At 47.4% G+C, this 27,900-nt stretch overlaps 1 protein-coding gene and 1 long non-coding RNA gene across 4 annotated transcripts; one reads left to right on the top strand and one right to left on the bottom strand.

The window, feature by feature from the left end:
• PRPSAP1 (phosphoribosyl pyrophosphate synthetase associated protein 1) lies at positions 1–27,900 on the top strand. 3 transcript variants are annotated; one of them, XM_082705251.1, is made up of 10 exons: positions 1–628; positions 5,298–5,350; positions 8,371–8,437; positions 14,179–14,351; positions 15,690–15,805; positions 16,261–16,316; positions 16,867–17,012; positions 25,620–25,690; positions 26,474–26,620; positions 27,141–27,900. In XM_082705251.1, exons 1-10 carry the CDS (start codon positions 459–461, stop codon positions 27,297–27,299), a joined length of 1,158 nt encoding a protein of 385 aa, XP_082561377.1. In that variant the 5' UTR covers positions 1–458; the 3' UTR covers positions 27,300–27,900. The 3 variants fall into 3 exon arrangements, with proteins under 3 accessions (XP_082561377.1, XP_082561378.1, XP_082561379.1); XM_082705252.1 differs by lacking the exon at positions 5,298–5,350 and having other exon boundaries at positions 242–628; XM_082705253.1 differs by lacking the exons at positions 1–628; positions 5,298–5,350; positions 8,371–8,437 and adding an exon at positions 13,846–13,977.
• Positions 7,541–13,690, bottom strand: LOC309850835. The gene is made up of 3 exons (XR_014304461.1): positions 13,619–13,690; positions 10,448–10,589; positions 7,541–8,034 (listed from the first exon to the last, which is right to left on the bottom strand). It is a non-coding gene; the product is annotated as an uncharacterized lncRNA (long non-coding RNA).

Genomic DNA, 27,900 nt, shown 5'->3' with positions numbered 1-27,900 from the left:
GGCAGAAAAGCTGGCCACGGCTGGGACCACTATCAAATCAGGTCGCACCGCCCAAGAGTGTGAGAGCAGAAGAGCTCCCGTGGGAGCGACAAAAGCAAGCGGCGGAGCGATTCGTGAGGCTTCCCCGAGCAGGACAAGCTTTAGAAGAGGTGCCCACGGCCCTGCCCTCATCTGAGATGGCGGCCCCGGGGACGCTCTAGCCGGCGCCTCTCGGAGTCCGAGAGGGGGCGGTGTCCTCGCCGCTGGCTCCGAGGTGGCTGATACGCCGGTCGCGGCGAGCGTGGGTTCCGCCCCAGCCCTTGGCGGCCTCGGGTGGGAGGACCGTGAGGGTCTCGGGCCTCTCCCCGGCGGTGCCTGGGGTCTCGGCGCCTTCCGCGGCCGGACCCCGCGCCTCGCGGCCGCCTCGAGCAGAGCCGCCCCGGGCGCCGGCCGGCCGTAACCGCGCGTCGGGCCGGACGATGCCCAAGAAGCTGCTGCTGCTGCCCCCGCTCTCCGCGTCCTCGACCCTCCGCGCCCCGCGAGCCCGCCCCGCCGCCCGCCCGGCCATGAACGCCGCCCGCACCGGCTACCGAGTCTTCTCGGCCAACTCCACGGCCGCCTGCACCGAGCTGGCCAAGCGCATCACCGAGTAAGGGAGCGGGGGCGGGGCCCGGGCCGGGGGCGTCCGGGGCGCCCCTTCCTGCGCGTCGCCCTGCAGCCGGGGCCGTCGAGCCGCGGGCCTGCGGGTTCTGGGCGGGACCGACCCTTGCGGTGGCCCTTCTGCGGCGGGGACGCGTTCCGCCGACTCTCTGACTTCTGCCCGCGCCGGCTTCCTTGCACCGCTCGCCCTCCCTCCCTCCCCCCGACTCCCGCTTCCCGGGCCGGGGAAGGGGGAGGTTGTCATCACCCCCGGAGGGGACGCTTGGACCGGGCGTGTGTGTGTGGGGGGGCTCCGAGTGCGGCTCCCTGCCTCGCGGTGGAAGTTGACCTCGGAGACCGGTCGTCGCCACTCCCAGGTCTCGTCGGTGGGCCCGAGGCCCGCAGGTCCGGGAGCTGGGACACGCACGACCGGGCCTGGCGGCGCCAGGGGAACTGCCACGCTTGGGGGGCGGCGGCATTAGGGGGGGCGGCTGCCAGGCTTTGCAGGTCGAGGGTGTGGGATGCACCAAGGAAGCCGAGGTGGAAGGCAGGGCAGAGGACAAGGCAGATTTGTCGGAGTTAGTGGTAGAAGTAAGTCTAACTGTGTTCCTAAGTCGACTTTAGATTCAATCATTTGAGGTCAAGTCTGCCTTTTCTTGTGATTTTAACCCAAAGAAGCGTGCGATCCCAAGTGGCTTCTGGAGTCTGACAGCTCTGAGATGCCTTTTGGGTCTTGCCCCTTACTAGCTCTGTGGCGCTGGGCAAGAGACTTGATTTTGGTGACTTTCATGGGTGAGATAAGGACCCTGCTGTCTGTGGGGCGGGAACACCCTAAGCATGAAGAAAATAATGTAGGTAAAGCATGTAGCAGAGCAGAGGCTCACAGTGGGCCTCTGAATAATACTTCTTTTCTAGCTGGCTCTGTTGGAGAGTCCCAGAGCTCTAATGTAAAGGAAAGGCCTTAGGAACCCTTTCCAGATAAACTTGTGACAGGCCTAAGATATAAAATGAATAGCTTGTTTTTCAACATTTGAAGTCATTTTTGGGGTCACTTGGGTGGCTCAGTGGGTTAAGCCTCTGCCTTTGGCTCAGGTCATGATCTCAGGGTCCTGGGATCGAACCCGGCATCGGGCTCTCTGCTCATCAGGGAGTCTGCTTCCCCTTCTCTCTCTGACTGCCTCGGATCTCTCTCTCTGTCAAAAAAAAAAAAAGTCATTTTTGTATTTAAACAATTTACATTAGCGTCCCTCTGGATTTTTCAGAGTTGATAAATAATTCTAAGAACCCGTTTTTAGATCCTAGATGGAAATGTGAGAGGGAAACTCTGGACAGATTTTCTTAGTAAGACCTATGTTCTTTTCAGTTGGAGTTTTAAGTGAGATAAGAAGAGTAAATCCTTTTGCAATCTACTACCAAGTTTGTTTCTAATCCTTGATAAATGTCTGGCTTTTGAGGCCAACTAAAATGCTAACTTCAAATATAAAGCTCATATTTGTTTATTTTGGGTCAGATTTTACCACAGTGACCTTGCTGAGGGAGGAGGGCACATTTAAAAGGTCAGTGGTTTTGCTTATTTATTTATTTTTAAAGATGTTATTTATTTATTTATTTGACAGACAGAGATCACAAGTAGGCAGAGAGGCAGAGAGAGAGAGAGAGAAAGGGAAGCAGGCCCCCTGCTGAACAGAGAGGCGATGCGGGGCTCCATCCCAGGACCCTGAGATCATGACCTGAGCCGAAGGCAGAGGCTTTAACCCACTGAGCCACCCAGGCGCCCCGCTAAGGAGTATATTTTTAGATTTTATTTTTATTTATTTGAGGGAGAGCACAGGCAGAGGGAGAGAGAGAAGCAGACTCCCTACTGAACAGAGAGCCTGATGTGGTGCTTGATCCCAGGACCCCGGGATCATGACCTGAGCTGAAGGCAGTTGCTTAGCCAACTGAGCCATGCAGGCACCCAGGAGGTTTTTTTTCTTTTTTAATGTGGTAGAATATTCATAACATAAAATGTACCATTTAACCATTTTTTTTAAAGATTTTATTTATTTATTTGACAGAGATCACAGTAGACAGAGAGGCAGGCAGAGAGAGAGAGAGAGGGAAGCAGGCTCCCTGCTGAGCAGAGAGCCCGATGCGGGACTCGATCCCAGGACCCTGAGATCATGACCTGAGCCGAAGGCAGTGGCTTAATCCACTGAGCCACCCAGGCGCCCCCCATTTAACCATTTTTAAGTGTATAATTCGGTGGCATTAAGTACCTCTACGGTGTTGTATATTTGTTACTGGGATCTATTTCCAGAACTTTCTCATCATGCTGAACAGAAACTCCATATCCAATTAAGTCCCAGTTCCTTCCCTCCCAGTCCCTGGTAATTTCTTTTCTACTTTCTGTGTCTGAATTTGCCCATTCTAAGTACCTCTTTTATATATAAATATTATATATAATATATAATAATATATTATATATAAATATAAATTTATATTTATATATTAAATATTTATATATATAAAAGGTACTTAGAATGGGCAAATATATATAATATACATATATATGTACATATATATATTTAAAGATTTTATTTATTTATTTGGCAGACAGAGATCACAAGTAGGCAGAGAGGCAGGCAGAGAGAGAGGAGGAAGCAGGCTCCCTGCTGAGCAGGGAGCCCAATGTGGGGCTCGATCCCAGGACCCTGGGATCATGACCTGAGCCAAAGGCAGAGGCTTAACCCACTGAGCCACCCAGGCACCCCCTAAGTACCTCTTATAAATGGAATCACGCAACATTTGTCTTTTTGTGTCTGACCTTTTTACTTGGAATAATTTTTTCAGGGTTCGTATTACAGCATGTATCAGAAGTTCATTCCATTTCTTTTTTAAGATTTTATTTATTTGTTAGAGAGAACATGAGTGCAAGCGGTTGGGGGGGCCCAGCAGGCAAAGGGAGAAGAAGAAGCAGACTCCTCGCCGAGCAGGGAGCCCGATGTGGGACTCCATCCCAGGACCCTTAACTGACTGAGCCACCCAGGCACCCCTCATTCCATTTCTTTCTTTCTTTCTTTCTTTTTTTTTTTAAATTTTATTTATTTGACAGACAGAGATCACAAGCAGGCAGAGAAGCAGGCAGACAGAGAGGAAGGGAAGCAGGCTCCCTGCTGAGCAGAGAGCCCGATGTGGGGCCAGATCCCAGGTCCCTGTGACCATGATCTGAGCTGAAGGCAGCAGCTTAACCCACTAAGCCACCTAGGCGCCCCGCTCATTCCATTTCTTTTTTTTTTTTTTCAAGCCTCATTCCATTTCTAAGGGTGAATAGTATTCCAAGGCTGACCGCAATAAGTTTATTTATTTATTTACTTATTTATACTGTGCACACTATTTCTTAATTGTTTATCAAGAGAAATATTGCATACCCCAGCATTCATGTTTCATAGTTGGGGGACACAGGTCGGTGACAGACTTCCGTGGAAAGAAATTCTTTGCGTCCCGACATCACTTCGTGTTCTGCAAGATCTCATCCTCCTTCATCTCCAAACCTGTCACGGAATCATCATTTCTTTGGAAATCCGCACACGTCTCCTTTCTCGGGGTAGCCACAGCAGACTTGAGAGAGAGCGGCCACCTGCCGGGGTACGAGAATGCCCGGCCTCGGAAACGGCGGAGAGTGGGCCGGAAGGCCTTGCCACTGACGTGCCCTCAGAGCCCTGAAAGCCCCCGTCGTCCTCAGTACCCGTGTCCTTGACCGCTGCTCCACTGCGTAGCTGCGGGAGTATTTCTAAGCAGATCTACCCTACATCATAGTGTTTCACTCATCAAAGTGATATTGCCAGCTGATTTAAAAAAAGCCTGCCACAGGGGTGCATGGCTGGCTCAGTCCGGGGATCATACAGCTCTTGATCTCCAGGTCATGAGTTCAAGCCCCGCTTTGGGTGTAGAGCTCACTTAAAAATAAAATCTTTCAAAACAAAACAAAAACCTTTGATGGTGTTAATTCCTTAATATCATTTTTAAAAAAAGATTTTATTTTATTTATTTGACAGATGAGATCACAAGTAGGCAGAGAAGCAGGCAAAGAGAGACGGGGAAGCAGGCTCCCTGCTTGAGCAGGGAGCCCAATGCGGGGCTCAATCCCAGGATCCTGGGATCATGACCTGAGCTAAAGGCAGAGGCTTTAACCCACTGAGCCACCCAGCGCCCCTCCTTAATATCATTTAGCATTGAGTCCTTGTTCGTAGTTCCCTCACTCTCTCAGAAATGGCTTCTCACACTTGTTTGGTTCTAATCAGGATCCAAACAAGATTCACACTGTGTTTGGTTAATGGCACAAAAGTCCCTATGCTTTTGACAATTGGGGCCTCTATCTCTGGCTTGTGGTTTTGGAACCAGGGCTGATAACCACGGGTTTGGGAAAGATTTTGCAAGACCGTTAGAGTTCAGAAAACAATGAACTGGACAGGACACTTTGGCTGCGGACCCCGTAGAGCAGTGTGTCACAATGGGGCGGGCACTTGGAGCCATGGGGGGCCGGCGGGTGTGTAGTCCTCACTGCGTTTAAGTTTCTGAACTTTCTGTTTTTGGGAAAGAATGCCGGTCTAGTTATTTTAGCCTTTTAAATATTACCCGTAGCAACTGGAGGGTTGTGTTTTTGAAGAGCATTTTTAATTGCCTTTTCCTCCCCATAGGCGCCTTGGTGCTGAATTGGGCAAGTCTGTGGTCTATCAAGAGACCAATGGAGGTGAGCGAAAACGGGGTCTTACACGTCCTTTGTTCTCTGTGTTTACTCAATACACACACATTTAAAAGGCAGATGTTACGTGCAACACAAACATTTTTCTCTTTAAGGTCAGGTGTCTGTTCTTACGCTCTGCTTCGCTCCTAGTCTTGATTTCTTTCTTTCTTTTTTTTTTTTTCTTTAAAGATTTTATTTATTTATTTGACAGAGAGAGATCACAGTAGGCAGAGAGGCAGGCAGAGAGAGAGAGGAGGAAGCAGGCTCCCTGCTGAGCAGAGAGCCCCACGCGGGGCTCGATCCCAGAACCCTGAGATCATGACCTGAGCCGAAGGCAGTGGCTTAATCCACTGAGCCACCCAGGCGCCCCTTGATTTCTTTCTTTCTTCTCTTTCTTAGTGTCCTTCCCCTTTTCCCAAGATAATGCAAATGTCCTGTCATTTTACAATGAAGAAAGGAGAGATGTAGACCGTGTGTGTTTTTTCTTCTGTATTGGGCTACACTTGACGAATTCCTTTTACATTTTCCTGTCTCATTATGTCAAACGGCATCAAGAGCCGTCCGGTACCAGGTAGTAATGACTTATTGGAAAACCATCTTTGAGTTCTTTCATCAGCAAATTTTTCTCTCAAGTCCAAGTCTCTTGTAGACTCTCCTCCTGGTTGATAACCCATTTTTGCTGCTGTCTGCATTTCTGTGGATAATTGTAACATTAAACGATAATGCTCGAAAGCCCTCTGTCGATGGCCATTGTCCTAGGAATGCTGCATCATCAATGTCCCCAGTGGGGCCCCATGCTTCAGACTATAATGCCCTGCGAAGACAAGTTAATATAAAATAATTCGGAGCTATTTTTGCACAGTTGAAAGCGTCGGTTTATGACCCAGTGCTTCCTTTTTTCTTTCTAGGGTGGAACTGTCTATGATAAATTACTAAGACTTAATGATGTTCAGGGATCTAAAAAAAGGTATTTGAAAAGGGGAAAGTAATTTAATGGATAGTTTAGTGGAAAGCACTTGCACCCAGGATGTTATAAGTTCCATGCCTGTTACAATTAACCCCCAGGTATCCTTCAGCCAGCTTCCATACTTAGTCCCTTTTTTAAAAAATAAGTTTTATTTATTTAAGTAACCTCTACACCCCATGTGAGGCTCGAACTCATAACCCCAATGTCAGCCATCTCACACTTCTCTGACTGAGCCAGCCAGGCGCTCCCCTACTTAGTAACTTTTCACCTGGTGACTAGAATTCACCCTTTATCTCCTGCCAAAGCAGGAGACGTTGGTATTTGAAAACCCAAAGGTGGGGGCACCTGGGTGGCTCAGTCCATCAAGTGTCCGACTCTTGGTTCCAGCTCTGGTCGGGATCTCAGGGCGGTGAGATTCGCCCCGAGTCTGTGCACGGGGTCTGCTTGAGGCTCTCTCCCTCTGCCCCCCCCTGCCCTCCCCCTGCCCTCTCTCTGCCCTCTCTCTCTCTCTCTCAAATCTTTAAAAACAAAAATCCCCTAAAGGTGAATGCAGATAGGTGAGCTGGTCTGTTTAGCAATAACAATCTTAATTTATGGTCATGGCGTTCAAGAATTCTGAAAATAAGCACTAGAGGAGGAGAAGATGGTTTAATGAAGACCCTTTTCAGGACGCCTGGGTGGCTCGGTCACTTAAGCCTCCCACTGGTGGTTTTGGCTCAGGTCGTGCTCTCAGGGTCCTGGGGTCGAGCCCTCCCTCAGGCTCCCCGCTCAGCTGCGAGATTCTCTACCCCCCCCCACATCCTCTCTCTGAAATAAATAATCTTTAAAACATTTTTTTAAAAATGCGGACTTTTTTCTCCGTCCTTCCATCACTGCCCTGGGCCTCTTCTCCCTTCCTCCGCCTGCTCCCCGGTCCCTCTCCTGCTGTCGCAGCAGGTGGCCAGCACCCCTGCCTGCCTCAATTTTCGGTCTCCCTAGGCCGTTCTACTCACCTCCACCAAGGTGTTCCCAAAACACCAGTGTTTTTGACTTCCGCTGCCGGAATCCTGCAGACTACGGTCCGGTCTCCTCCGCCTTCACGCAGGGCTTTGGGATCTGAGCTGTGCCCACTCCCTGCCCACCGTCCATCCTGTCGCACGTGCGTCCGTGGCTCCCGATTACGCCTTCTGTGCTCCGCACACCGTACACGGTCCAACTTGCAATGAGGCCATTGTTCCCAGCCCTATTACTCTCTCTCCTGGTCTTTTTCTTTTTTTAAAGATTTATTTAGTAGAGAGAGAGTACGTGAGAGTGTGCAGAAGTGGAGTGAGGGGCAGAAGGAGAGAATCCTCAAGCAGACCCCCCCTCAACTGCCCCCGCAATCCAAGCCGGAAGCCCGATGCAGGGCTCTCTCCCCCGACTCATGGGATCACCACCTGAGCTGACAGCAAGAGTCAGACCTCGAACCATCTGGGCCACCCAGGCGCCCCTATTTTTTTTTTCAAGTAGTCTACGCCCAACATTGGGCTTGAACTCTCGATCCTGGAATCAAGAGCTGCCTGTTCTCTTGTCTGAGCCAGTCAGGCTCCCATCTCCTTGGTCTTTTCCTGGCACATTGACTTGAACAGTCTGGTGGCCTTCGGCCTTGGGTTGTCTCTTCCAGGATCCGTCTTCATCTGCTTGATCCACGTCCTCCACTTCGGGACCCCAAGGACAGGGCCCGACACAGAGGAGGCCTTGGCATCTGTTGAAAGAAAGATGTTAACCGTTGACCTCTTTGTTTGATGTAGACTTTTCTAAGCCTCTCATCTTTATTTTGGTGATGGATTTTCCTATTTGAACCTTGAGATGTTCTGTGGACCTGTTGGCGTTACTTTTGCCTGTTGGTGTATTTTTGGCTTATTTTCCCTTTAGCGTCACATTTTTTGTATACGTACTAGCCATTGTGATCTATTCAGAGTTCATTTTGGCGCACTAGGTGGAATACTGGTTTAGCGTCATCTCTACTCCCTCCAAGCACTGCCTGGTTATTGTATCATGAAGTCCTTTTCTTAAACTATAGAACTTCTGTATTTTTCAGAAACAAGAGTGGAAATAAAAGAATCAGTTCGTGGCCAAGATATTTTCATTATACAGACTATACCCAGGTAAGAGTTACCACTACTTCATGTCTCCCTTTCCCTCTAAAAATCTGAGTGATGTAATTCACTGTGTTATCATATAATTAATCAATGATTGAGTTTTCTTTCACTGTAAATGTGTTTGCATGTTAAACTGAATGCTTCCCAAAATCCAGTTGTAGGCTTTTTAAAAAAATTTTTCTTAAAGATTTTGTTTATGTATTTGACAGACAGAGATCACAAGTAGGCAGAGAGGCAGGCAGAGAGAGAGAGGGAAGTAGGTTCCCCGCCGAGCAGGGAGCCTGATGCGGGGCCGGGTCCCAGGACCCTGAGATCATGACTTGAGCAGAAGGCAGAGGCTCAACCCACTGAACCACCCAGGAGCTCCCCCCGCCCCCACCTTGTAGGCTTTTGACTTTCCCGCCCTGTTTGTAACGTTGTCCTTTGATCTTCCTCTCCAAGCCTAAGCCACTCGAGGGGAAAAACACCTTCCTTACCAGTCCTTACGCACTGAACCTAGTCCATGCCTGCTCCACTCTGCTAAAAAGCTTTCTTGTTGTTAGGTGCAATGCTGGTTTGTACCCATCAAGACACTTTTTGCACTGTGTGTGTGTATGTACGAATGTATGTATTTTCTCTTATGTCTAGTTAGCCAGCATCTTGTACCTCAGTAGCTTTTGATCGCACTGTATTTTTTTTGCCCTATAGGAGGTAGCATGCGCCACCCCTTCCCTTAGGGGAAATCCTAGCCTACCTGAGGGTGACCCTCCATGTGGGATTATCTCCTCTCATCCCCTCCCAGAGAATTGGGGTAGTTAGGCTTTGTGTATCTTTGAAAAATGCAGACCTTCACGTCTCGGTTAATTTAGATTCCTGAGAACGAGTCAGTAGTAAGAATGGCACTGACCGCCAGCAGTGTGCGCCCACTTACACGACCGTCTCTCATCCTTAAAGCACCTCAGCCTTGGAAGCTGTTCGGAGCCTCAGTGACAATGTGACTTGTAAGAAATGTCTGTTTTGGGAGGAGCTGGCTGGCTTGGTAGAGCATATGCAACTCTTGATCTCAAGGTTGTGGGGCGAGCCCCACTTTGGGTGTGGAGACTACTTAAAAATAATTAATTAAATAAAAGAAAGAAAGAAAGAGATCTCTGTTTGATCTTCCTTTCCTGGTGCTGAGCTCCCCAAACCCTTGGGATTTCCTAAGCGACAAGAGCAGTATAGGGTTTATTTAACAGCCTCCCTCTGAACCCCACCAGAGGTGGTTTTTGGAAAGCCCCTAGATAACCGTGAGGTGGGGGCTGGTTGTCTGCGGAACCAGCCGTCAGGTTTGAGTTGGAACTTTCAACTTTCAATGGCCCGAGGGGGTGTTGTGGGGGTGGGGGGTGTGAATCAGTTATCAGTAGCCTATGCAGAGCTGCCTCCGGCAAAAACCTGCATGCCTGTCTGTTAGTGGAGATCCGAGATCCACAGGAAGATTCCAGGAAACTGGATAAAGGGTCTCTGCCTTTGTAGTATTGGTGGGCGCGCGCGCAGTGTGGATCGCCGCCGTCTGGGCCTCCAGCAGTTTCGGTTTGACGCTGGTCGCCCCCTTCTTGCCTACTGCTTTGTTTGATGCTGCACTTTGGAAAAAGGGGAAGATCTGCAGGTCTTGCCCGGGAGTAAAATGCGAGTAGTGAAGGCACTGGAACACCCGGAGGCTGCCCTCTGGTGTGCTGCTTATCACCCTGGCTTTTGTCCTTGGCGAGGGGTGAGGCTGCCTTGTCCTCGGAGCTCGCGGCCTCTTTCTTGTGACCACTCCAGTCAAGGTAAATTTTTGGTTGTTGAGGGTGGAATTTAATTATTTGGAAATGGCCCAAAGCCATCCTGAAGGAAGCGATTATGTCCGGTGAGTGACATGTGTGATACTGAGCAAGGGAAATCAAATGGACACGAAGCTTCCCAAGTGTTTCTGGAAGGACAGTTTCCCTGTTTATGTTACAAGCTCTGGTGTGTTGATGTCACGCAAGAGGGGTCACCAAAAGCACATTTACAACTTACTTGCTGCAGATGATTAAAGCTTGGGGTTGGGGGTGGGGGAAATCCTACCACATCACCGCGTTGTCATGGCTTCCATCTGTGGTGTTGGCGCCGTTCAGCTGATGTCTACAGACCCTGTCTGTTCCCTTACATTTGTCGTAGTCTATCGAAAATGACAGAGCAGTAAGGGTCGAATTTAATATAGCATGTGCTTACCTTAGGAGAAAGAAAAACCGGTCAGTTGGTAAACAATTAAGATTGTCCTACTTAGATACAAAGGCTACAAGAAGTCGCCCGGATGTAGTTGGAACAGTCTTAGGGAACAGATAAACAAAGCGGAGGCTTCCAGCCAACTTCTCTTCACCCCGCTAGCCCGCAGATTAACCGCCTGGTGTCCAGTTTATCTAGTGACGGGCAGTGAACAGGGAAAGCCAGTGTGACAAAGGCTCTTTTGTCGCCTTCCTGCCCAAAGGGGTGGGGTGTGGGAGGTTTTCCTTAGCCCTGGGCTGGAGGATGTTGAATCCCTTGGTCATTAGGAAGAGGAAAAAGTAGAAAATGACACCTCACGGCAGAAGTTAGTAATTAACGGAAGGAGAGTTACGCTGAAATCAAGGTCCTTCCGAAATCGTGCATCTTGTTAGGCTGACATCTTACTGTCTGGGCCCACCTCATGGTGAGCTGGGGAAACCTTGGTGTAGCCTTTGGTTGTGTGTAAACACTGTCACAAAGCCAGCTAACAGCCCACCGCCTGGACAGATACCCAGATTCCCCTTCTTCCAGAATCTGCTCAGCTCACTTCAACCCTAAATAAATTGTTGCATTGAGATCTGACGGAGGAAACTATGGCCAGTGCCGTACTCCACACGCTATCACACCAGTGGAAGGTTAAGAAAGCTCTGATTGTATGTCTAGCATCGTCACACAGTCTGTATGCAGAAGAGGACTTGTACTGTGGTGTATGTGATGCCCGGTTTCAGTCTAGATGGGGACTCCTGAGTTCTTTACACACCGACCTCCCAAGTACTGTGCGGTCTTCCAGCTGAACATTCAGAGGCCACAGGGCATCAGTTTAGGCGATGTGATGGGGGAAGGGGCGCTCTCCCCTCTGTGGGATCAAGCATGAAAGACTTTGGGAGGGGAACATTGAGTCAGATGTGCTCTTTGGGACAAAGGATGACCGCCAGGGTGGTCCAGGAGGGGTGCCTGGCATTTTCTTGAGATGTGCTCAGCCTTGTTTACCATTTTGTCTCCACCACCTAACACAATGCCTGCTTCATGTTGCTCAATAAATATTTGTTGAATGTATGAATGGACTAAAATCGACCAAGTATAAAGAATTCTTGGGGCGTCTGCGTGGTTCAGTAGGTTGAGCGTCTGCCTTTAGCTCAGGTCATGATCCCAGGGTCCTGCAATCGAGCCCGGCATTGGGCTCCCTGCTCTGTGGGAAGCCTGCTTCTCCCTCTCCCACTGCCCCTGCTTGTGTTCCCTCTCTCACTGTCTCTCTGTCAAATACATAAATAAAATCTTAAAAAAAAAAAAATTCCTAAGCACCTTGAAAGTGTTTGATGAGTGTCTTGTACTGATTTTTCCTAAAGATTGTGTGTCCTCTAACCTTTTGATGCCAAACTTGGGACTTTTTTTTTTTTTTTTAAGATTTTATTTATTTGTTTGACAGACAAAGATCACAAGTAGGCAGAGAGGCAGGCAGAGAGAGAGGAGGGGAAGCAGGCTCCCTGCTGAGCAGAGACCCCGATGTGGGGCTCGATCCCAGGACCCTGAGATCATGACCCGAGCCCAAGGCAGAGGCCTTAACCCCCTGAGCCCCAGGCGAAACTTGGGGCCGTATTAATTTGGGAGCTCGAGGAGGAGAAGTCCTCCAGCTTATTTCAGAGGAAGGAAACAACTGGAAAAGAGTGTAACCTGTCAGCAATCCGCAAGGAATCTCGTCCCGTTTTCTTAAAGTCAAGTCCTGAATCAGTTCTATCTACCCTCTGGGAGAAATGCTTGTGTGACAGAAGCCTGAAATAGTTACAGAAACCCAAATGACAAAGGTGAGGTTGGGAGTTCTCTAAGTTGAATGTGGACAAGGCTTTGCTCTTCGCAGTCCCGGCCGCGCTCAGGATGGCGCACTTGGAGAGCGCGGCGGGCAGATTGGAAGAGACCGGGAGGAAATGGTCTCTCTGTCCTTCGGGCTAAAAAGCGGTCTGACAGCGAGTGTTTCTTGTGACCACTTCCGCGCCGCCAGGTCTCTGCAGCGTTCATGGCAAGCTTTCTGTTTTCATCTTGGCGAGGGCAGACTCGCTGGGGAGGGATAAGTCTCAAGAGAGCCTCGCTGCTCTAGGGACGATTCCAGAACGGACCGCTGAGCGTCTGCTCCTCACACAGATACAAACGAAGACCTGGGAAATGATTCTGCTTCCGCCAGGTGAAGGAGATACACTCCCGGCCCAAAAGAGGGGGTGTTCGAGGACTTGGATAATGCGGGCAGGAGTGAGAACAGGCTAGAGAGGAAAGGTGGAGCCCTGGAAGAGTTTCCTGAAGGACTTTAAGGCCCTCACCATTTGTTTTCTTTCTTTGGAGGGTAGTAGAGAGTGGTCTGAATTGGGTTTTGAGCGCCACACACCCCCCCCACCTTCCCCGGAGGGGCAGGTACCTCACCGCAGCCATTGAACTCTCTTCAGTGGCTGTGTGAGTCCTTTCAAGGTCAGGCTAAGGAGGCATCTGCCAGGCCCGTCCTCAGGGGCTGGGGTCCGCTGCGTCTCCTACCCTGTCTGCCCTCAGGAGCAGAGAGCCGCCTTCTCTGAAAACCTACCTCCTGGAAACTCTTGGAGGTGGCCTCTGTTAGGACCACTTTTGGCTCTAGTCTCACCCTCCCCAGGCCACATGGGGTAGAGTGACACAAGGCACTCAGCTCGTGGCCCCACCGATGACCTTCCCTCTGCCCTAAGGTTCTCGCCCCCCCCTTTTAAAGATTTTATTTATTTATTTGACAGAGATCACAAGTAGGCAGAGAGACAGAGAGAGCTGGAGGAAGCAGGCTCCCCGCTGAGCAGAGAGCCCGACGCGGGGCTCGATCCCAGGACCCTGGGATCATGACCCGAGCCGAAGGCAGAGGCTTTAACCTCTGAGCCACCCAGGTGCCCCATAAATAAATAAAATCTTAAAAAAAACCAAAACTGGAAGGAGCCTTACCTTTGACTGTCTTCCAGATTCATATTCTGTTTTCGGTCTCTCTGGGTCATCTTTGTCAGGCATCTGTGTATCTTGAGAAAAAGAGACGAGAGTTTTGAAAACTCTCCTCATCCAGGACTTCCCCGTGCACCCGCCTCCCCTCTCCCCCGTGAAGAGCAAAGAGAAAAATCAATCCTTTCTGGCCCTGGCAGCTCAGCAGGGCAGTGGGTTTCCCTTGGCGTTCACAGGGAGCGAGGGGCTGGCCTGAGCCGACGGTCCCTGGGACAGTGCCGCAGGCGTTGGCTCACTCCGGCCGGCCACTGACATCTGCTTCCCGTGCCACCCCGGTGACATGTCACTGACAGAGGATCCAGGCAGAGGTGAGTGTGGCTAGCTGGGCTGTGGATTTCCGAAACCACAGCTCAAAGGAAGAGCTAATAAGGTGCCATCGTCGGCTCGTGCGGTGACAGAAACACCTGTGATGCCCATCTTGGCAGCCCAGGTTAAAAGGCTGATGTTTCAGTCCTTTTTAGGGGTTAAAAAATGGACCTGACCCAAAATACGAATTTTTACCGTTTCAGAGATGTGAACACAGCTGTGATGGAGCTTCTGATCATGGCGTACGCACTGAAGACCGCCTGTGCCAGGAACATTATCGGGGTCATCCCGTACTTCCCCTACAGCAAGCAGAGCAAGATGAGGAAGCGGGGCTCCATCGTGTGCAAGCTGCTGGCGTCCATGCTGGCGAAGGCAGGTGCGTGTGCACACGGGCCCGGGGCTCCCGCCCTGTCATCAGGACTCTTTGTGCATGAGATTAGTCCCTCCCTCAGAGAGCTAATTTGGGGCCTCTGCTTTCTTTAAGTGCTGTTCACTAACTCCTTTCTTCCTGTTTCCTCCTGGTAGTCCTGGTTAGGGATGTGTGAGCGGAGGTATCAACTCTTAGGTTTTCCTTTCCTCTTTGTCTCACTCGACAGTGACGTTGTCTCTGCTCTAATCCTGGACTTCTCCATCCTTCTGTCCCCTCATCTTCTCGTGAACTTGAGCTGTGACCCTGGTGTCCGTGTGGGATCTTTTGAGCGTCAGGATACATGTTGGCCTTGGTTATTAGCTAGATTCTGCTTATGTACATAAGATGAAAACCGGGTTTTTCTTTTACTGCTTCTCCGGTTTATATAATCCTCCACCCCCCCCTCCTCTGGCCATCTTCCTGTACAGCAGCTCATTCTCATCGCTTTTATTCTGCGTTCGTAGCGGTCATGTACTTTCTGGCCTGTCTGAATCCAGTTGGTAACACTTGATAGCAGTTGGGATTTTATTTGCCGGGCGGGTTTACTTAAAAACTTGAATATACGTATTTTCAAGTCCTGAGAAACATTTGGATTCTATTCTCTCTAAAACTATGATAACACAGTGTTTGGGGAGGAACGGGTAGGACTGGTTCTTTGCTCTAGAAGGTTTGCAGTGACCTTTGTCCATTTGCGATGTTTTTATGTGTGTCCTTTGTGTTGTTGTTCACGACTGTTTATAAGAGTGTGTCTTTATTGCTGTTAGATAAGAATACTTCTTGACTCATTCTTTTATGACAGTTAGAAATTGTTCCAAACCCTTCGATAGGGATTTTTCTTCTAATATGTGAATTACTTTGCTTTTGGATTCTTACTCCTTTTGCTCTAGCCACGGGCCTTTAACATGTCCTTCTAGATTCTTTAATCAAGGCCTTACTATTTTTTATACCCATTACTTCCTCAGTGGTTATTAATTCCATATACATATTTTTGCTTCTGCCTGATTTTTCTTAATTTTCAGGACCAAGCTAGTTATGACAGTAGGGGAGAGCCCCTGTTTCTCTCTGCTTGAGCTCTCTGTCCATGTGGAAGATTATAAGCTCTTTTACCTGAGGCTCGACCACATTCTTTAGTTCATTAAATATTGTTAAGGTTACAAACAAAGTCTGTAACTGACGTGCTTATTCACAATACATTCCCCGTGTTCAGTCTTTGGTTAGGGAACAGGAGTGGGCGTCTAATTTGTGTCCACTGTAGCCATTAACTTGTAGGGGTGAACTTTGTAATTTTTTGTTTTAAAATTTCAGGTTTAACTCACATTATCACTATGGATCTTCATCAAAAGGAAATACAAGGCTTTTTCAGCTTTCCCGTGGACAACCTTAGAGCCTCACCTTTCCTGCTTCAGTATATCCAGGAAGAAGTGAGGAGCCACCAGCAAACACCCCTTTGTCCTCAAAAGAGACCCCATGTAGTTTTTCTCTGGTATCAGATTTCAGGATTGAAAGGCACATCAGATGACCTTCCCCTTGAGTCGTAATGCCTGAGGCAGCCAGATAGGGTCAGCATATAGGCGTGGAGGAGTGAATTTTTTAACGCCATTAAAAATGGATTTTCTTCCAAGTATCTTTAGCAATTTGCTTCTGTTTTCTGAAATGAAGGTGTTAAGAAGTAATTATTTTTTTTAATCTTCTTGAAGTAGCCATACTTTGGCAATGATGTAAATTGTTAAGTGTTAAATTTTGACCGTGTCCATGAAACTCTGGCGTTATTTGCTAGTACGGATCATTGTTATGAGAGGAAGAAGAGTCCTGCCGGCACCCGGGTGTTCCTTTGTGATAACTTCTCAGTATTTTCTTATTTTCCCTTCAAATCTAGATTCCAAATTACAGGAATGCAGTCATTGTAGCTAAGTCTCCTGATGCTGCCAAAAGGTAAGTAAGTTGGACATTCAAAAAATGCCTCTCAGTGCTTCGCCGGTCAAAATGAGCTGTTTTGGAACTCAGGGTCTGTTGTCACGTGGCCTGGAAAAGCTCATTGGCTCGAGCTTCCCCCACCAGGGCTTTATCGCCAGTCCCCGAACAATACAGGGCGGTCCCCATGTTACTTGGTTTTCCTGTGCGAGAAAAGGAAGTTCTTCCTTCGCGTTCTCAGGAAAAGGAAAGCCGAGGGCTATGGAGTGTTTTCCAGGCAATGGTTTTCAAGAGACCTTTTTGAACAAAGTTCCATCCTCTAGAGATGCGTGTTACAATATTGGGCCAAGGGTAGAATTGAAATGGTCTAGAATCAGATGCTGGCCCGCATCTCAACTCCAGTGCCTCCTATGCCTCTCGAGACGTTTATAGTCTGGTCTGGGCCTTGTCTTTGGATTTGTCTAAATGATTGTGTGTCCATAAACGTTGAATGATGTTTTCATTTGATGATTAATAGTGATGAGCTAGTGACACCCGTGAATTTCCCTGTCTCTTGTTGGCTTTCTCGTAGGGCCCAGTCATATGCTGAGAGACTGCGTCTGGGCTTGGCTGTGATCCACGGAGAAGCTCAGTGCACAGAGCTGGACATGGATGATGGTCGCCATTCTCCCCCGATGGTCAAAAATGCTACTGTCCATACGGGTCTGGAGTTGCCGTGTAAGATGAGCTCTATGTTTTTATTTCACTTGTAAGTTGAAGAAGGTCTTGAGTGATACGAATGGCTAGGAGTTAATACGTAAATGGAGATATGCTATTTTGGTTATTTTTTTAAAATTTATTTTAATTTTTAAAAGATTTTTATTTATTTATTAAATGTTTTATTTATTTTATTTGACAGACAGAGATTACAAGTAGGCAGAGAGGCAGGCAGAGAGAGAGGGGGGGGGGAGGAAGCAGGCTCCCTGCCGAGCAGAGAGCCCGATGCGGGACTCGATCCCAGGACCCTGAGATCATGACCTAAGCCGAAGGCAGCGGCCTAACCCACTCAGCTACCCAGGCGCCCCTATTTATTTTTTAATATAAAATTTTTTTATTAAGATTTTGTATATTTATTAGAGAGAGAGAGCACTAAGCTGATAGGAGAGGGAGAAGCAGGTTCCCCTTGAGCAAGGAGCCTGACACAGGGCTCGATCCCAGGACTCTGGGATTATGACTTGAGCCAAAGGCAGACACTTACCGACTAAGCCACTTAGCGCCTCTACAGATTTTTGTGTTTAAGTAATCTCTACACCCAGCTTGGGGCTTGAAGTTATAGTCTTGAGATCAGGCGTCCCATGCCCTTCCGACTGAGCCAGCCAGGCGCCCCATCTTGGTATTTTTAGATAATTGAATGGTGTGACATTGATTTCCCCTTTTGTAAGCGGAGATGTGTTACCTTCACAGACTGTGTAAGGACAGTTGAACTAATCTGGGTGGCACTTAGCATTCAGAGAGTATGAAATAATTTTAGCTTCAGTGAAAAAGTTGTAGGTGTGAAATCTTAAGCTTTTATATATTGGTAAGGTAGGTGATAGCAACCATTGATTATATACCAGGCTTTGGTGATCCGGGTAACTTTTAGCACTTATTTTAGTAATACAACCTTTTGACCTGATAACTGACTAGGTTTTTTTTTTTTTTTAAGATTTTATTTATTTATTTGAGAGAGAGAAAGGGCCCGGGGGAGGAGAAGCAGATACCCTGCTGAGCCAGGACACACACACACACACACACACACACACACACGAACACACACACACGAACACACACACACACACCCGAACACACACACACCCCTGATATTGGGCTGGATCCTGGGACGCTGGGATCAGGACCTGAGCTAAAGGCAGATGCTTAACTAACTGAACCCCCGAGACGCCCCCTGACTGAGTTGTTACTAATTCAGCAGTGTGGAGGCTTTTCATTTCCATGGATTTTGAGTGGTAATAACTGGCATTCTACACCAGAAGATAATAGTATCTTTTTTAGAGGAAGGAGATATTTCTTTTTAAAATCTGTATCTATTTGCCATAACTCAGAAGCATACAGAGATTATTAATAAGATGGGAAAACACCAGAATGGTTATAGCTCAGATAGATTACTTCAGACAGGCTCTAAGGTGTAAACATTCTAATTTTTTACCTGTCAAATTCCTATCACTTTGTTTTCAACTCTGGAGGTTTTTGTACAAGAGAAGCAAGTAATAAACCCTTTTAATTTAAATTTTTGGTGTTGCCGCATTTTATTTTATTTGAGTATTTCATAATTAAAGTTCTTGAATGGGCAATATATTCCCATATTTCAAAAATTTAAAAAGTATAAAATTCTTAAAAATTTTAAAAGTCTAAAAAACTTTCCTACCCCACCTAAACTTTTCTCTCCCCCCAGCCCCCACCTGCCACAGCTACTCTGATTCCCAGGGCAGTCGGTTTCTTTGTAACCATTTAAGATTTTTTTTTTTTAATTTGACCGAGAGAGAGAGATCACAAGTAGGCAGAGAGGCAGGAAGATAGAGAGAGAGGGGAGGAAGCAGGCTCCCTGCTGAGCAGAGATCCCCATGCGGGGCTTGATCCCAGGACCCTGAGATCATGATCTGAGCTGAAGGCAGAGGCTTCAACCCACTGAGCCACCCAGGTGCCCCTCTTGTAACCATTTAGAGGCTCTGCATATATGCAAGCCAGTGACATATTTCTGTTTCTCTCATTTTCACAGAGCGGTAGTATATTAAACCATATTGTGCTACCCCTTGCTTTTCTCATCCAAGAGCTCCTTCCCCACCAGTCTGTACAGATAACTCGGTCTTTCATAGTTCCCTAAGTGTTCCATTGTATGGATAGACGGTAGTTTTCTCAATTGGTCCCCTGTCGGCAAGCATTTAGTTTCTCCAGTCTTCGGCTATGAAAAAGCACCAATAATAATAAACATCTTTTGTTGTGTCCAGGGTTCTTCTAAGCTCTTTAGTAGGTCTTTGGACTTGGTGTGGAGACACACAATCTTGTAGGTACTTGTGTTACCCCTCATTCTGCCAGGGAGGCAACTGAGACCCAGCCGGGAGCGGGTGAAGCTGGGGTTTGGAACGAAGCTTTTCATTGAACAAATTGCAGTCTCAGAGAAAAGGTGCAAGAATAGGACAGAATTCTTCTCGACTCTTCAGAGGCCCCAGACTTAACATTTATGTCCATATTCTTTTCTTTTGAACCATTTGAGATGAGCTGTAGACATAATGTCCTGATTCCTAAATGCTTCAGTAAATATTTCAAAAAACAGATACTCTCTTACATAACCACAGTGTAATTATCAGACTCCAGAAACTGACACTGTTAGAGTACTATTACCTAACCTGCAGACCTTATTCCTGTTTGTGGTCCCACTGTGTCCTTTAGCGGAAAATCATTTCTTTCTGGCCCGGAACCCAGTAAGGATCACACACTGAGCTCAGCTGACTGTTCTCTTTAGTCTCATTTAATCTGGAACGACTGCTCTGTTCTTGGTCTCTTATGACCTTGATACCTTTTTTTTTTTTTTAAGATATTTATTTATTTATTTATTTATTTATTTATTTATTTATTTATTTATTTATTTGACAGAGAAAGATCACAGGTAGGCAGAGAGGCAGGCAGAGAGAGAGAGGAGGAAGCAGGCTCGCTGCTGAGCAGAGAGCCCGATGCGGGGCTCGATCCTAAGACCCTGGGATCATGACCTGAGCCGAAGGCAGAGGCTTTAACCCACTGAGCCACCCAGGCGCCCCTAACCTTCATCCTTTGAAGAGTATAGGGCAGTTGTTCTACAGAATATCCCTTATTGAGGCGTGTTTGTTTCTTCATATCAGGTTGAATCAGTTACTACTATGACTGTGACTGACTGGAGATGTTTCCAGTTCCCCTTCTTCCCTGTTCATTCATTCAGTCTTATCAGAGTGGAGTCAGGATCTTAATTTGTTCAGGGTGTTCTCATTCTTCGCTACTGTTTATCGCAATGTTCAAATTGTCTTAGACTTGGCCAAAGGGAGCCCCTTCAGGCCCCTCCTTGTGTTCTTTTGACATGTTCCTAGCATTTTTGATACTTCTTTACTTCCTGGTACCACTAGATGTTCCACGTTTATCTTGCACTTCCTTAGCCCTGGAATCAGTCATTCCGGTGAGCAGCCCCAGTTCCTTTAACGAGACTCGGCCCCGGAGTGTGCACTCGGCCACCTCACATTACTCCCTGTGACTAACCTCGACTCACGTTCTTCCATAAGTGACTCAGTGAACTTAAAAGATAAAGACCGAGAAATAAAATCACTGGGTCGAAGGTAATTTTGATAGATAATTGCCAAATTATTTTATAATTTTATATTTTATAAGGCGGTGTGCAGCCGTGTATTCCCTCCGGGACACATTGGTGTGTTTACAACTTGCGCAGTTGCCATAGGTCATTCTCTGATTCCTTCTTACAGATTTGACCAAGGGAATGTTTAAAAAAAAAAAAAAAATGCTAGTTTTGTGTAATGGTACTTTCCAAATTAAATCTGCTTTATATTTATATATCAGTTCTGCTTCCAGTATGTTTTAATAGTTTACTTCATAATAATGAGGATGAGGGGCGCCCGGGTGGCTCAGTCGGTTAAGCATCTACCTTCCCCTTAGGTCATGATCCCGGAGTCCTGGGATCCAGTCCTGCATCCGGGTCCCTGCTTCTCCTTCTCTCTCTGCCCCTCCCCCTGCTCGTATGCATGCGAACGCGCTCTCTCTCAAAAATGTAAATAAAATCTTCCAAAAAACAGTGATGGGGATGAAGAGGTGCCTGGGTGGCTCAATACCGACTCTTAGTTTTGGCTCATGATCTCAAGGTCATGGGATCAAGCTCCAGGCTGGGCTCTCAGCTCAGCCCAGAGTCCGCTTGAGAATCTCTCTCCCTCTGCCCCTCCCCCTGCTTGCCCGCACGCATGCGCACTCTATCTATTGCTCTCAAAATCAATAAAACAATAATGGGGTTGAAGACACTGCCGTGCTACAACAGGATCAAAGTATTCGCTCTCAGAATCTTTACATGTTGTAGAAAGATGAACTCTTTTATCTTCCTGGAACCCGTTCTTTCAGAGCAGCAGGAGTTCTCAACCAGGATGGTTTTGCCCCAGCCCCTGGCGGATATTTCACAATGTGCGAAGGAAGGCCTTTCTGGTCTGGCCACCGGGCGGAGGCCGGGTGCCACCAGTGTCTTGTGAGCGGATGCCAGAGAAGCTGGGGGACGCCGCTCCAGTGTACCGTGTAGTTATCTAGTCCAGAATGTCAGTAGTGCCACAGCTGAGAAACCCTGCTTCAGAGTAATTTTTTTTTTAAGATTTTATTTATTTATTTGACAGACAGAGATCACAAGCAGGCAGAGAGGCAGACAGAGAGAGAGGGGGGGAAGCAGGCTCCCCGCTGAGCAGAGAGCCCGATCTGGGACTCGATCCCAGGACCCTGAGATCATGACCTGAGCTGAAGGCAGAGACTTGAGCCCACTGAGCCACCCAGGTGCCCCCAGAATAATTTATTAAAAGTGAAGTTGTGTGAAGGCTTCTGTTCTAGAAGATAAAATCGATTCCATCCTGATGGCGAGGGCATCTAATGAACTTGAAAGGGTTACGTGTCAGTGGCTCTCTGAACACTGCTCTGTGCTTGCCACAGTGGTGAAAATGAAGAGTTTGGATTGAAAAAAGGAGAGAAAGTCACCTTTTTGGGCTTGATTTCCCTGGCTTGTTAATTTTACAGGTGAAGATGTGGTTTTCACCACTAAAGTAAAAACAGACGTTAGCTCCTCTGGAGCATCATTAAATGTACGTTTTGACTTGCTTGAGTGTGGGCAGAGTCATGAGCTTGAAAATAACTGCAGCTCCAGTCCTCCCGGAGACTTTATTTTATTCTCTTTTTAAGGTCAGTCTTTTAGTAAAGTTCGACCTTCCATTGAACTACAAATAGACCAAAATCAAAATGGATAAGGAATGACTAATTCCTCTTGGTCCTCTCCTGCCCTGTATTCTACCAGAGGAAGGTTTGTTGATTGCCTCTGGCGAGAGAGTAAAAGAGACTGCGGGAAACGTAGGGCCGCTTGTGAAAGCAGCATTCTTTTACGTGGACAATGCTGGGAAACCCAGAAGATATTTTCCGATTTCAAGATTTGAGGTCATTTGACAAATTGACATTTCCACTCTAATAAGTTAATATGGTTTGTGATTTCTAGCCATAAGTAATAGTGCACAATTCATTTTATTCTTAAACAGATTGGTTTTTGTTTGAGAAAATGAAGAAAGGGAACAGAACCCTAAATAGTGGGTAGTTTTAGCACCCTTTATCCTTAATCTCCAGTATGTTCTTTACTTCTACTGAAAATTTTGAATTTTCAGTGTTTTATTTTGGGGGGCAACTATTAGAAAATTGGGGACTTTTTTTTCTAAGCCTGTGAGGTACTGTTCATTTCCCTGGATCCTATTAATAAAGCCTGGTTTGTTTGTTTGTTTGTTTGTTTGTTTTAAAGTAGCTACCAAATTGTATGTTCCGTTTTATCCAGATCCTAAAACCGGTAATGAGCAGAGAAGGAACATACCGGGAGAGATGCTTGCTTTTTAAAAGCCTTTTACACCTCTATCCTAGCCAGACCTGTGTGTTTTTTTTTCATTCCAAACTGATAGAAGCTTTTTGGGAGAAGCAGAGTTACAGAAAAGTAAACAAGAGCACTAGTGGCATGTTTCCCTCATCAAACTGGAGCTGACTGTTTATTGGTCTTCGATGAGGGATACTGGCTTGCAATCTCTTTCTGTTTTTACAGAGGAAAATGGTTAGGGAAAGGGAGGGGCCCCATCTCTTTGAGAAGTGGGTAGGTCAACAAAGCCATCTACCCACATGGTTTAATTAATTAATTAATATTTTAAAAGACTTTAGGGGCGCCTGGGTGGCTCAGTGGGTTAAGCCACTGCCTTCGGCTCAGGTCATGATCCCAGAGTCCTGGGATCGAGTCCCGCATCGGGCTCTCTGCTCAGCGGGGAGCCTGCTTCCTCCTCTGTCTCTCTCTGCCTACCTCTCTGCCTACTTGTAATCTCTCTCTGTCAAATAAATAAATAAAATCTTTAAAAAAATATATATATATATATTTTAAAAGATTTTATTTATTTGAAAGAGACCACAAGTGGCAGAGGGGAGCACAGAGGGAGAGAAGGAAAAGCAGACTCTCCTGCTGAGCAGGGAACTGGACTCGGGGGCTCAGTCCTAGGACCCTGGGATCATGACCTGACCCGAAGGCAGACGCTTAACTGGCTGAGCCACCCAGGTGCCTCCCACATGGCTTAATTTAAGATAGAATTTAGGGAAGCCATTCCTAATGCTGGTGTATCTTCTCCCTCTTTTAGGTGATATTTATATGCCGAGGTTTTTGACTGCCCAGGTTAAAAAAATCGCCCTTGTTTCGGGGATGGGAAATCAGGAAGCGTTGAGTAAAATTTGTCAGTTACATAGCGGCAGATTTCAGCTTGGCCGGTGTGCCGTATGGGGAAAGGCACACCTGTTCTTGGAGATTCACAGTGCCCGTAGCTAGGACTAACACGGTTTGTTTGCGGATAGTTGCTAACCTCAAGAGGTATTCTGAGTTTTATTCTTATGTCCCTCTCCCACTACTCGTTTAATATTTCAGAATAATAAAAAGCTTTAAAGGTAGGCTACTTAGCCTGTTCTTCTGAAATACCCTCTCTCTCTCTGTTTGCTGAATTTTTGAGGGTGAACTCTTACTTCACTCCTCTATCCTGGAGATAGGTTTGTACACAGAAGGGTCTGTTCCAGGTATAAACTGGGTAGCGACATAGGAAGCCTGTACTTTAAGGACCAGTCAAATCAACGAAGAAATGGGGGCGCTTGGGTGGCTCAGTTGGTTAAGTGTCTGCCTTCCACTGAGGTCATGATCTGAGGGTCCTGGGATGGAGCCCTGGTGCTGGGGCTCCCTGCTCAGCGGGGAGTCTGCTTCTCCCTCTCCCTTTGCCCGCCCTCCCATGGGCATGTGTGTGCGCGGGCTCTTTCTCTCTCCCGCTCTCAAATAAATAAGTAAAATCTTCTAAAAAAAATCAGGAAGACATGATGGAGTCATAGCTACTGTCTTCAGGTCCCTAATTTTCAGGAAACCAATGATGTCAATCATGTAGTCACGTGCTAATAAGGTTACATTGTCCAAATAAAGTCACTTTGGAAGACAATGAAGTAAAGCTGGCTGTCAGCCAGGCGGCCTTTACCTGTTCAGTTTCCTGCGGAGTGGCATTTAGTTTACATTTCTCTATAGTTCTCAGCGGGCCCGTCCGGGTGCTTCTGTGGACGGTGAGACTCTCCTCGCTCTGCTGCTGCCTTTGAACCTGTGCTGTCCAGAGGCTGGTGGCTCGTATCTATTTCCATGTGGCTCTTAGGCTCTTGAAGCAGGGCTAGTCTGAGCTGAGAAGCGCTGTCTCTGAAATGCACCCCAAGTATCGAAGACTTAGTATAAAAAAAAAAGGTAAAATATCTCATAAATTTGCATATCAGTTACGTACTGAAATATCTTGGATATACCGGCTAAAATAAAATCTATTCATTTCACTCATTTCTCTTTACTTTTTTTTTTTTTTTAAAGATTTTATTTTTGGGGCACCTGGATGGCTTAGTCGGTTGAACATCTGCCTTCGGCTCAGGTGATGATCCCAGGCTCCTTGCTCAGCGGGGAGCCTGCGTCTGCCTCAGCCTGCTGCTCCTCCCCCTGCTTGTGCTCTCTCTCTCTCTCTGACAAATAAATAAACCGCTGCTCTAGACAGTCTGTTTCTGAGAAGCCCCAGGTTCATTTTGGAGAATCCCCCCACCGCCTTTTATTTATTTATTTATTTATTTATTTTTGGTGGCAGCAAAGCAAGGTTTATTGAGCGTTAGCAAAGTGATCGTACAGGGGTGCCAGGGTGGCTCAGGGGGTTAAGCCTCTGCCTTCAGCTCAGGTCATGGTCTCAGGGTCCTGGGATCAAGCCCCGCATTGGGCTCTCTGCTCAGTGGGGAGCCTGGTTCACCCCCCTCTCTCTCTGCCTGCCTCTCTGCCTACTTGTGATCTCTCTCCATGTCAACTGGGTAGATAGAATCTTAAAAAAAACAAAAAAAATGATCGTACAAAGCACCCGAGCAGCTAGGGGACCCAAGAGGGTTGCCCTTTGTTTTGCTTTTTAATAATGTTCTTTTTTTCACCACTTCCAGGGTATAGGGTTGCAATTATATTTACTCAGTGACATGTGACTAACTGGGGCCTTGTGGTTTGTTTTGTTTTGCTAGTGATGATGGCCAAAGAGAAGCCACCGATAACTGTAGTCGGAGATGTTGGCGGGCGCATCGCGATCATAGTGGTATGGTCATGTCGTCCTTCGTGTGCACAGATGACCCTGCTGCCTCTTCATAGATTGTCCTCTTTGGGATTATGTTTCTAGTAAAGCTGAGGGAGTTAAATGGATCTGTCTATCCTTTCTCACCCAAACTCCTTCAGGACTGGTAGAAATCTTTATGTGGTTGAACAGGGGTTATTTTAACCTGCAGATGGAAAAAAAAGTGCAGAGTCTCCCATAAGAAAATTCAACCCCAATAAATAACCTTTATCTGAAGGGGTCTGGGTTTCATCAGAGCCACCAATCTACTCAACCTTCACCTTTAGGGCCACGAGAGGAACCAAAGATGAGCGGTTCCATTTTCACTAGTGAGAACAAGTGTCTTTTCTTTGCATTTCAGCATGAGCTGTTAGCTCCCAGCGCTAAATGCCTTGCTGGGCCCGATTGCAATGGCTGGCTTTATTTCTGTGTTCTTGTCATCTCACTTTGTCTTGAAAAAAAGTAAATGGGACACCAGCTATGTCGGATGAATCGGAAACGTGGGACAGGATGATGAGCCTTGGTAGTTGGGAACTCTAACTCCGCATGTCACACGTGGCCGTCAGGCTTTGCTGTTCTTTGTACTGACAGCCACGCAAAGTGTGGTCCACGCGGCTGTTGCCACTGCCTGATGTTCCGTCTCGGGCCCAGGCAGGTGGCTCTGATCTCCAGCTGGAGATCCTGAAAGCACGGGCAGAGAAGAGAGAGAGGTATGTGCTTACAGAGACGGGGGGTAGCACTTGAACACCACCTCCGTTGTCTCCCCAGGATGACATTATTGACGATGTGGAAAGTTTTGTTGCTGCTGCGGAGATCCTGAAAGAGAGAGGTGCTTACAAGATCTATGTCATGGCCACTCACGGCATCCTGTCTGCGGAGGCCCCCCGTCTCATCGAGGAGTCCTCCATCGACGAGGTCTGTCTGCACTTACTGGGCCTGGGATTTGCTGCTCTCTTTTCTGTGAATTGTAAAATGACCCCATCAGTGTTGCCTAAGCCCCTCTCTGGAGGACCTCGGAAGTAGCCTTGGTGGCTAGCGGGGTGTTGCGACAAATGCGTAGTCAGGAACAGATGCCTCTTTCCACAAAGGCTCAGCTTATTTACTTGGATGTGGTTCATATTTCAGTGTAGTTTGGTGCTGTGGGAGCGCTCCTCTCACAACTTGGATTCATCCAGTTTTGCACAGTGCCAGGGCTCACCCTACCGTTTCTGCCCAAGTAGAACATGACCTTCATACTCTTATGTTTTGAACCATGTAACCTTTCTCTTGTATAAAGTCTGTTAAGTTTAGTTTGTAAAAACTGTACTCAGTGGAATAAGGTTTTGTAGTTTGGAACTTGGGCTGCGGGAACTAAAGGTGGGACAGACTTTTCTGGGTGGCCATGTTGGGGACACATCAGTAACACTGTTTTATCTTCCGTTGCTGCAATGACTAGGTCGTGGTGACGAACACGGTCCCTCACGAGGTGCAGAAGCTGCAGTGTCCCAAGATAAAGACCGTGGATATCAGTCTGATTCTCTCTGAAGCAATTCGGAGAATCCACAATGGGGAGTCCATGGCTTACCTTTTCCGAAACATCACCGTGGATGACTAGCTGTCGCCGTTGCCTTGACTGCGGAACTCCTGAGGAAAACGTGTGGAGAGCCATGCCATCAACTTACGTACACAGTGTTTCCTCTCAAGGGAGGCCTGGAAGTAGCCTGAAGTCAGATAGTCAGTCTCACCCAGTTGGATAGGTAGGAGCCATTAAGATAGTCAAGGGGAAGACAGAGCTGATGGATAAATGGCCTTAAATGTCTGCCATCGCCATCTTGGTCCTTAAACTAAAGTTAGTTTCCTGAAAAGAATTCCCAAATTTTGTTGATACTAAAAAGGAGTTAAGGGCAGAAGGTCCGAGCTCTTTCATATTGGGCTATTTCCACCGCAGGGAAACGTGTGTCAACGTTCAACTTGGTTTGGGAAGCTGAGTGCCCTGGTACTGTTTCCAGTCTAGTTGTCCTCTCCCCAGTCAGCCTCACGTACATCTTTTGTAGAAAACCCCGTTTTTCTTTGAGAAGCTGCCGTGCCTACAGCCACCGAACAACAAAGCCTTTGTGGCATTACCCCAGCAAGGAGGTCAGATTAGAGAGTAGCCCCTATCTCTGGATCCCTGCGAGGCTCTTCAATGGCAAATAAAAGAGTTTGTTGTCTTGCAA

This window comes from Mustela nivalis (genome assembly GCF_964662115.1).
Source record: "Mustela nivalis genome assembly, chromosome: 17".
Taxonomy (NCBI): domain Eukaryota; kingdom Metazoa; phylum Chordata; class Mammalia; order Carnivora; family Mustelidae; genus Mustela; species Mustela nivalis.
This window is presented reverse-complemented; position numbering and strand designations above follow the sequence as displayed.